At 37.6% G+C, this 11,417-nt stretch overlaps 1 gene segment (V, D, J or C); it reads left to right on the top strand.

Moving 5' to 3' along the window:
• The first annotated feature begins 9,526 nt into the window (after nucleotides 1-9,526).
• On the top strand, nucleotides 9,527-11,128 carry LOC130550752 (Ig kappa chain V-III region MOPC 63-like). The segment is given in 3 exon segments: nucleotides 9,527-9,595; nucleotides 9,689-9,846; nucleotides 11,044-11,128. Coding segments are annotated over 3 exon segments (243 nt in total).
• The last annotated feature ends 289 nt before the right edge of the window (nucleotides 11,129-11,417 follow it).

Below are 11,417 nucleotides of genomic sequence, written 5' to 3'. Positions count from 1 at the left end.
GAGTAAATTCTCCATGTAAACGGGGTAATAGTAAAGCAATAAGCACGATTGGCGGTTGGTGTGAGACCTGGATAAAGGTAGTGGCCTACACAGGAAACTGGAAGCCAGACGGAACCTATTATGGGACGCGACCGGAACTGTGGGATAAAATTACGCTCCAAAGGGATTATCACTCAAGTAAAAATCCTATAACCATGTCAATAGGGGGATGGGACGAATTGCCAGGGCAGGCCAAAGGAGAATCAAATAAACCATTGTACCTTGTTTTCGGGGTAGAGAAGTCAGGGACAGATCCAAAGGCGATAATTAAGATAAACATGGTGGAAGCACCAAAGAATGAAATAATAACCCAAACAAACCCATTACCAGTAAACAACCCAAAGGGTGAAGTAGTAGAAATTGACTACACCAAATTGAAACCAGAAGACATAATAGAGAAAGCCACAGGATATGGGGAAAACAATTTATGGCTGGAATGGATAATTACCACAGCCAGAGAACAAGGATTAGATGATTGTGTAGGGTGTGCTAACGCAAGACCCAAACTATACACAGAACCAGCACCCTTGTATCCAAATGATGCTTGGGGCTACAGGTGTATGCTAGCCTTGACACGTCAAGCATCACCACCAAATTGTACCACGTTGGCAGCAATATTTCCACCCATATCAAATTACTCAAAGGCAGGACCATTCACACCACAGAAAGCAAACTACAAGTGTTTAAACATTACACGTAACTCACCAACAAGTAACCTAGGGGAAATAAGTAGTGACTGGTGTAATCAGATAGTGATAGATAAAGGGACACAAATAGGAACATGGGCTAGAACAGGATTGTATTACTATTGTGGAGATCGTAGACTGTTTACTAGAATACCTGAGGGAGCAAGAGGAGTGTGTGCTATGGTAAGGTTAGGAGCCCCGATAGCTCTGATAGGTGAAAGAACTGTAAAAAAGGAAAGTATAAATTCAGCCACACTTGCCAGAAGACACAGAAGACATATCCTCAGGAAGAGGGCAACAGGTTCAAGTGTAGATTTGTCATTGAACAGCCCTACATACATTGATGCAATAGGAGTTCCTAGGGGAGTACCACAAGAGTACAAGTTAGTAGATCAGATAGCATCAGGATTTGAGAACATACCGATAATATCTGCATTTTTCCCAGTCACCCCTAACAAAAATGTAGATAGAATAAATTACGTACATTATAATGTCATGAGATTGGCAAACATGACCAGAGATGCTGTTGATGGGTTGGCTGAGCAGCTGGCCCCAACTTCTTTGATGGCCATCCAAAATCGCATGGCTTTAGATATGCTGTTAGCAGAGAAAGGAGGAGTGTGTTTCATGTTTGGAGAGTTGTGTTGCACATACATTCCAAACAATACAGCCCAAGATGGATCGGTTACTAGAGCATTAGAGGGATTGAAGACATTGTCTGTAGAAATGAAGGAACACTCCGGTATAAATAACCCTTTCGGAGATTGGTTAGATGCAACGTTGGGAAAATGGAAGGCCATGGTGATGTCTATTTTAGTGTCAATAGGAGTTTTCTTAAGCATATTGATTACTTGTGGATGTTGTTGTATTCCTTGTATTAGATCACTGTGCAATAGATTAATTGTTACAGCTATTGAAAAGAAAGAATCTCCACCCCCATACAGTATGCCTTTGTTATCAAGTGATCTAACAGAAAATGAGGAAGAAAATTATGTATGACCTATTACGAATATTTTGTGTGACCTCTTTCGAGGTCAAGAGAGGGAATTGTGGGAATATTTTTTAGATAAAAGTATGATTTAAATATCAATATAATCAATAAGTGTTTTCTTTCATTTGTTTCATTAAGCTGTGTGTTTTGGTCATGTGCTTTCTATTTCACTCAGTGGAAAGTTCCTGGGGCAAACAAAGAAAACAGAGAAAGTTGGGGGTTGGAGTCGTAAATTATCTAGATAAACACACACACATATAAAGAGTCACAAAGAAAAATAAATGTTATGAATCAATCCACTGCATATGTTCTAAGTATAATCATGAGTTGTGATGTGTTTTAATGAATCATAGGATTAAGAAACAACGCTATATAATTAAAAACATTAGATGATTAAGTGTTTTCTTTTTACTAAAAGAATGTTAAGAATGTTGGTGTGTTGTCCGGCCACAATAGACTGTTTTTAGGAGACCACTCCTTGGGGGAGGGTGTCCCTGGAGAACATTCCTCAATACTAGCGACTGACCACAGGATGTATGTTTTGAGAAGGTTTTATTTTTCAGGAACTAAGCAGATAAACGTGGCGTATGGTGATTGGTGGAAAGAGAACAACACTCCTTAAAAGGCAAAGGCGGGGTCAGAAGATAGAACGACGTCACATTCTGTATAAAATATGGGTGTCAGGAAATGGTTGTGGTTGTTGGCTTTTTGGAGAGAGTGGTGATTTACTGGCAACCCAAAGCTTTGTTACTCCTTTTTACATCTGATAATAAAACCTTATATTACTTTTGAGCAAATTGTCTCTTCAAATTTTTGAACATGCAGGACTGCCTTTAAAGTCCAACAATATAGCAAACATAAAATAATGCGTAAACCTCTTGAAAGTAATTTAATAACGTTAAACAAACTAAACATGAACAAAATACAGATAATCAACTGTTACGACTCGGATTGCTAAATATTAGATCTCTCTCTAATAAAGCATTTTTGTTAATGATATGATAACAGATCATAAAATAGACATGCTCTGTTTGACAGAAACATACCCTCATCGTCGGCTAAAGAACTTGGCGTTCTATTCAGATAGTAATCTGTCATTTGAGAGCCACGTCGCCAACACCTGTAAAATTGCGTTTTTCCATTTTAAGAATATATCTAAACTACGTCATATGCTGTCAATGTCAGATGCAGAGAAGTTAATTCATGCATTCATGACATCAAGACTAGACTACTGTAATGCACTGTTAGGTGGTTGCCCTGCAGGCTTATTACAAAAACTCCAACTGATCCAAAACACGGCAGCTCGAGTTCTTACACGTACAAAAAAGTATTGTAGCAGGGTGGAAGGATCACACAACAAGGAGAGCTCAAATCAACACATTCCCCGAAGGGTGGCTTTATTAAAGTAAGTGGTGTGAGGGTGAACTAGGCCTTTCTTCCGGGCGCAGAGGTGAACAAGGCCTTTTCTCCCAAGTGTGGTGCTCTCCTGAGTGTCCCTTGTTTCCTGAGTGGGGTTTCCGTGGGGTGCTCGTGGCGGCGTAGGTCGGGTCACACACTGCTCTCTGGAAGAGGGAAAAGACACGGTTAGTCACGATCTCAGGGAGCAAGGTTCTCCTTTCTCCTGGCGATTCCGCAGCTTAAGAGGAGGTGATCTGATTGCCCGCAGCTGTCCCCGATCAGCCCGTGATGATGGGGAACAGGTGCTCCTCGTGTGTTTCCAGGGCAACGCTGATCTGAGCTCAGGACACTCCTCACAATATCAAGAGGTGAAAGTCAGTCCCGCAAATGGATTAAAACTGCAAATGCTAGTTTTGTTGTATATACAAGCCGGAAAGACTGATACCCAACATCCACACACCTGCTGACAGTGAAGCCATGCGCCTTTTCTTGTCGTGTGGACTTCATCTGAGTGTTTTTGTAGCGTGTGTTTGTCTGGTTACAAAAGTGCATTGTGTCGGCTGCTAGGCCTCTTAGCATATGCAATAATCTGCCTGTGAAAAGTAACACAACATCAAACTTTGGCGTAACACAAGGTCTTTGTTCCCGTGACATTTCTATTCACAGAGCGGCGTGCTAAGTGCTAAATAAGTCGTGCTGTTCAGTGTGGGTTCAGTTTAACGCCACACAATGTTCGTCTTGAGCTCTGCTCTCGTGCGCTTGAGTTAGCATGTCGAGCGTTTAATGTATTCACATGAACTCCAGCAGTCGACCGATAACATGTATGAAATCTGCATTGACACTCTTAAGAAACTGCTGTTTTGTGTAGGACGAGGTAGACGAAACACAAGAATATCGCTTCAGTATCGTTCAAACTGTATGTGCTGCAATAAGTCATTTTGTTTATTACAGGTGTAAGTGTACTGTAGTTTTATAGTCATTGGAAAAAGATTTGATGACGTAGACCAGTATCACGTGAGCTCTGTCTAATCCACCTTAGACCGGTTGCTTTTCAAATGGTTTTGTTTTAGGACCTAGATTTTACATTCAACTGAACAGAATACCATCATTGTTTTGCATTATCGTGCAAAGACAAACAAATATCTCCTTTGAATCAAACATTAAAGATGCAAACCGTAAGATTTTGGGAGAATAAAATTAAACAAAAATCAGATATTGAGCAAGTACATATAAAAACAACAGTAAGCCTATGATACTGATTTATAATCTGAGCTGTTGTGTAGGATTTTGTTGGAAATGTCAGTTCGATGTCATTTGACTACATAAAGTAGTCTGCAGTTTTATTTTTCAAGCACAGATGGCGATAGAGAGACGGTAAAATCGTGATCGTGAACCGTGACTCTGATGCTGATGTGTTTATTTGATGTTGTTTATGTAGTCAGCTTTTAACATTTTCAGTAAAAGACATTGGAGACAGCAAGTGTATCCCATCATATTCATGCATGACATGCTTAAAGCCATTTATTTTTTGCAGTTTGAATGATTTCCCTTTGGTTTGGTTGTCAGTCCAGCAGATATGAGCTGCTGTTTTCGACTGTTTCAGAACGTTGCACTTCCTCGAGGGCTATTTCATGCTTGTGGCTGGAAGGGATACAGCTACATCCACTGGCAGGGCTTGACATTAAGCATTGTCATGTGATTGTCCTTCAGACAAGTAAATTTGTCATTCACTTGTCCGAGTACAAAAATTACTTGTCCAAAGATAAAAAATGATATTTCATTTGAATTATAATATAATATAATATAATCAATATAATTGTTTCGGATTGAGATTGGTCAAGTTTGATTTTAAGCATTTTAACTAGTGTCCGCTTCGGCCGCCTGAATTTGGTTATAGGCCTACTCTCCGTGACTGCTATAAAACAAAGGCAAGCAGGAATTATTATAAGTTATCTTTTTTTGCACATAGCACTGGTGCTAGAGAGGTTTAAAGTTTGGTAGCACAGGCAGAAATGTGCAAGTGTAGTTCATTATGAATAGGCAGATAACTGACAAAAGACATTAATGTTACATACAGATGGATAAATTAGGGCCATATAATTTTTAGATTACCTAAATTTGTTTTAATATTTCTAAGTTCTGTGTTTTTCCTTTTTTACTATACAATAGTGGTATATTTGTCCACATAAATTACTGTAGTATACTATAGTCTAGGAAACTGCAGTAAAAATTCTTACTCTATTGTTTTTGAACTTTACTATAGTATACAGTGTTTATTAATTCACTACAAGTGCACTTCGATTTTCAATAACAAACACTATAGTACAGTATTTTTTTGTCTTGAGCGTTCAATTTAACGGGACTTTTATTTTGACGGGTCTTCGGGAAGACGCTTGTTTGCAGATAGCTTCACTCAAACAGTAAAACGATAGTAAAATAAACTCTCAGAGCAACTCTGGAGATGAAGTTCATGTGTTCACATCCTCATACAGTGCAGACGCAGATAAATCCTCGACCATCACTCGTGTTGAATGTTAAACTGTGCACGTAATTCACTCAGACACGCAGAACAGCCAGATGACATTTAAATAACAGGATTCAGCTCCGCAATGAGGTGCGCTATTGATTATTGTCACACACAAACAAGCACAACCACGACAAACGGACTTCACACAATCACGCAGCTCGGTCTAATGCACACATTCTTATTATTCTATATATATATGTCGCACTGTTTTTCTTTTCCAAGTTATTTGTCCGGTCGGGCAAGTAAAATCCTCTCTCACTTGTCCCGGACAAGCGTTAATGTCGAGCCCTGACTGGGCATGCGCACTTCAATACCGCATCATTTTTGTCTCGCTGACAACAGTTAATTACTATTTGTTTATTATTGTAAGGTTAGGTTTAGGATTGAGGGAGGTGTGGCGTTAGCTAATGTAACTTTTTGTACTTTTATGGCGAGATTTTGCATCACTTCCGGCCGTAGCTGTATCCCTTCTAGCCACAACCCTATTCCATGCAGATTTATTGTGAAACATATTTCACACATGCTAAAGGACTGTCATGTGAATATGTGGTGTCATTCTGAAAATATGACACATGGAAGAACAGGATTTTAAATTCAATCCTGAAATATTTTGGTATTTGTGCATCGACAAATATGTTAATAAAAATGGCGATAACTGACCTGCAAGTCATATTCTGTAAATGTCCTAAACAAGATGTTTTCTGAGCTCCATCCGGCTGCAAATGTTGACTGAAATCAGTTTAGTAACATCTGCTGTCGTTCATGCCTTTAGAATCACTGTGGATCTGCTCACTGTGTCATGACGGCTCTTCAGCAGCTTTATGACAAAAGACTTTAGAGAATTATTACTTGATATGTTTGTTATTTTTTTGTCTTGGCTGTATATTTTGTTCAAGTATTTTTTGTGCTGCTTATAAAAACACCTGCTGTACATTACTGTAAACATGCCGTATGGATGTATTTATTATTCTCTTGAATGTTTCATATCGCATCAGGAAGTTTTTTTTTTTGTGAAACGGGAAATAGATGCTGTTAAATGTTACGCTTCTTCAGGAAGTGATGTCACAAAGAGAACAGCAGAACTGTCCTGATTCCCTCAGAAAGGTTTGAGATGCATGTACAAGGAGAGTAAAACATTTTTAGAATAATTGAGTTAATATTTTGAAGTGTGTCATATTATATTTATTTTATTGTGGCAGATTCTGATATTTCCAATGATTCCCCGAAATGAAATCCGGTAGCTTGCGTCAGGTTTTTTGTTTTTATATCTCTCATAAGCAGTCTGTGAATTAAGCTGTCAGAGTGAATGACTCTCCTGTGGGTGTCATCCCAAAATCAAATAAATATTTCAAATCTTTGTTAAAATTTCATTTTTTAATTTCTGTACTTAGATTTTGGGATGATTTTATGGTGTTACTGACTGTGAATGAAGGATGTTTAGGGATCTTTGTAATGTTTTGAAAACTTCCAGATGTGAAGAGGAAGCTTTGGTGGATTTTGAGACGTGTCATCACTGATTTAACATGGACAAACTCAACTGCTGATGTTTAACTTGCCTGTATCTGAACAAAATAATTTCAATATCAAACATAAAACTTGAAAATATGTTATAAATGGAAATGACTGTTCTTGTTCATGTATGCGAGCTGTTGGGCAGCGTGTGCAAACACACATGTTTGTAAGAAGAATTACGATATTAAAAACAAATGTCTTGATAGAATGTTTGATGCTGCGGATTTGGTGAGACGTAAACTTTCACTTTAAACTTTGATGAAAGTTTAATCAATTAAAACTCTTAAGAAATGCTTTTAAACATAATTATTTACTAAGTCACGGAAATTCACCGAATGTCTGGGTCATATTTTCTCCTCAAATCATTGAAATAAAAATATATGCTTTGCAAAAAGAAAATAAAGCATTTTGGGGCTGTTGAGAGTTTTTTAGCATAATGAAATTATTTTTTTGGACGATGTTTCAGCACTTCTTATTTGCCTACTATACAGAGAAATCATCTCGTGGTCCTTAATGTCATGTAAATAATGATTTTGTTGATAACTTGTATTTTATTCTTTACATTTATAAAGTACAGAAACATCAGTATTTCTTCTGCTGCTTTTACTTTATGCTGATTTATAAATGCATTGTTTTGATAGTGGATAGTTTACATCATTGCCTTAAAGCAATAGACAAGTTCAGTTACTTCATTCAAAATACAAATAGTTTGTCTTTTTCATTATTATTTTAGGGTGAATGTGACCCTTTTATCTTACTCCCATCACCATTTCTTGTAAACTTGAAGACAGATGCCTGTTATTGAATAATAGACCCTGTCACATCAGCTTTTCAAGAAGGGGACCTGCTTTTGAACCTCAGCCTGTATCCTAGCAACCACAGTGCCAAACCCGCCCATCTTAAACATTAAACACCGACCACTCCTGATCTCTGTCGTTCTGTATGTGACCATCTGCACACAAATACAGGTTATAAATCTCAATTTCACAATGAACTCATAATGAATAAATGATGTAAGGAAGGTTTAAACACCTGTAGGGAATGTCCCAGTTTAGTTGCAGGTTACTTGTATTGTCTTCTGTGTAACTATGGTAACTATGTTGGTATGTTGTAGCCGGACGAGAAAATAAAACCCCTCATGACCAACACCCCCCAACAGTCCTGTCTATATCTAATGTAAGTTCAATTATTTTAGTAAATTCTGTGTAAATAAATGATGCTTTAATTTGAATGCAGTGTGTTTTTATCCCAATAGATATGAATAAATATAATCCTGTAGTCCAGAGATGAGAGAGCAAACACGTGTTTAGTTTGCAGATGTTGCCCATCAGTGCTGTATTGTGAATGCTTTATGGATGTTTTTCATGATATTTATTGTATTATATGTATATTGTGGACGCATGGACTCTTGTATATATTTTGGAGTGATGGACGTATTTATCGGTCCAGTAGTATGTACTGTACACTAGCAGCATCAGATTTGATATTTTCTTCGTCTGCTGTATGATGGATGTCAGAACTGACCCCGTGACTCTGTTTGATGTAAACTGAGACTCAATACCGGGCTGTTCTGGGAACAGCTGTCAGTGTTCCTCTGTGTCATATCTGTTCTCTTCACTGATGCGAATGCACATGACACAACACATGTGAGGAAATGTTTCCCAGAAAATCTCTGAGATGGTTTATAGTATCTGATGCTGTGCTTTCTATTAAATACATTCATATTCAAGTCCTTGAAGTATTCTCTATCTGTTTGTTTGTTTTCACAGCCTGTATATCGTCTCAAATGATGTTTCTCTGAACTGTAATGTATCGTAATATCTGTGTAATGTGTTTCAGCCCATCTACCAACATGATGTGATGAATTTATCTGCTGTATACTGACCTCTAGTGCAAACACACTGCATTCATTCAACTTACAACAGCTTTTTAATGTCCCATTTCATTCATTGAGTGACAAAGAAATGTGATGAGAAGTTCTTGATAATAATGAATCATTTTCTTTATTCTTGCTTTTTGGTTCACAGACAACAGCACCTTACAATCCACCTGTCAAAGTAAAGCTCTGTGAGACGGCAGAAGATGTCAGAATCATCATTGATTCAGTGAGTTTAATACAAATGCAGGTGTGGTGAAGAAACTCATGAAGACTGATTCTTTATTTACAAATGAAAGTTGGCAGTTTGCTTCTATTTTAAAGAATAAATTAAGATCCATATTTTTTAAAGAGTGTAAAGTCTCCTCATCACCGTCTGGATAAGTTGAGTAGGAGTTTTCTGTAAGTGACGTAGAGTGTTTTGCATGATCAGCTCATGCTTCAGTGCTTCAGTGTGTTTAACTGTCTCTGAGTTTCTCACTTTACAACACAAAACACACAACAAACACACAAAATGAATCTCTTCATCATCACCTTCATGTGGATTCTTGCTGTTTTTATTCAAGGTAACAGAATTTAATCTTTAATGTTTATTTGTTGAGTAATTATTTCTAACGTTTAATGTTATTTTTTAAGTCAATCTGTTTTCTTCTCAACAGAGTCCAGAGGAGTTACTGTAACTCAGAGTAAAGCTGAATCTGTTTCTGAGGGTCAAAATGTAAATATAAAGTGTACAACTAATCCTGGAATAGATAGCTGGGGTTTATCTTGGTATCAGCAGAAACCTGGAGAAGCTCCTAAACTCCTCATTTATCAGGTGAATGATCGTTATGATAACACTCCAGATCGATTCAGTGGAAATGGAGCACAGGGTGGTACAGATTTCACTCTGAGCATCAGTGGAGTCAAGAGTGAAGATGCAGGACATTATTACTGTATGAGTAGACACAGCATCAGTGGTAGCTATGTGTTCACACAGTGATAAAGAGTCGTACAAAAACCTCCATCAGTCAGACACACACTGACACACACACACACATCAGTGAGGAAGATTTATCTTATTAATAAATTGTGTTTGTCCAAATTTAAATTATTATATTATAATAGATTTAGATTATTTAGGCTTTCAATGATTGTTTTTTTCAATGAATGTCGGGCAGTACACAGAACTTTGGAGATTTCTTGCATTTCATTTGAAAGCATTCATTCACTTAAAAATATTAATTCTGTCATTACTTCACTCATTCTAAACTTGATGATAAATGTGTTTGAGAAACAAATAGTCAGAATAACTCACAGCTGCTCATGACTTCAGAAGATTTTAAAGAACATCCACTGCGTTTTTTGTCAGATGTAAAACAGTTAATAAATGACAATATGTGCATTTTTAGGCATCTTTCTCAATGCTAAATAAGCTTTAGCTGATACGATAAGAGTAGAATAAAAAACTTTTTTAATTTTGATCTTTCATAAACATTCAATAAATGAATCTGAGTGCTGAGATAAGAGTGATTGTGAAGTGATGAATATGAAGAAAGCTCACGTCTCATCCATCAGTCAAACTGAAGCGTCTCAGATGAGAGAATAAAGTGAGAAACAGTGAAACTGAAACTCAGATTTGCATCATCAGGGTGAGAGATTCTGTTCCTCTCACAACAGAGCAGATGTTTGATGTTCCTCTAATACAATCAACACAATAACACACAACAACTACACAACACACTCACAACATATTCTATACATTTGATTTGTTCTCTTTCACTGTATATCTGTTCTTATTTCTATTTTTAAATTATTTTCATTCATTACAGACTATCATACTGTATGTAGGAGGTTATTGCTAGTTTGGTCTCGTGTCAGTTTATCTGCAGGTGTGTTCATGCGTCATTGACTGACGTTTCTTTTTACAAATGTGAATTGAAACCCTGAAGTGACAAATGACCCAAGACACGATCAAAATGAAAAGAGACAGAGTGAATTGACACAATCAAATCTTATTTTTCTTTTATTGAAGTTTAGCAAAAGATACTCAGCACTGAATGAATGAAGCACGTATGAATAGAAAGCCACTGTTGTGAGACATGAATGAGAAGAAGAGCAGAAGACAGAGGATCTATGGAGAACACTGATCTCTCTTCACTTGTCCAGTGACTGTCTGGTCTCCTCGTGTGGCCTCACAGCTCACTGAGACGCTCTTGATCCAGTCGTGTTCAGAGAGAGTCAGACTGCTGCTCCAGCTGTACAGACCGTCCTTCTGCAGGAGTCCAGCGCTGTTCTCCTGAGACCTGCTGTTCCCATCCACCTTCCAGCTCAAGCTCCAGTCTGAAGGGAAGCCCTTGCTGACCACACACATCAGTGTTGCTGTCTGCTTACTGGAAATCTCTTCAC

Source organism: Triplophysa rosa, unplaced genomic scaffold, assembly GCF_024868665.1.
Source record: "Triplophysa rosa unplaced genomic scaffold, Trosa_1v2 scaffold41_ERROPOS895780, whole genome shotgun sequence".
Classification (NCBI taxonomy): Eukaryota; Metazoa; Chordata; class Actinopteri; order Cypriniformes; family Nemacheilidae; genus Triplophysa; species Triplophysa rosa.
The sequence above is the reverse complement of the archived record's forward strand: the minus strand, read 5'-3'. Positions and strand labels throughout refer to the sequence as shown.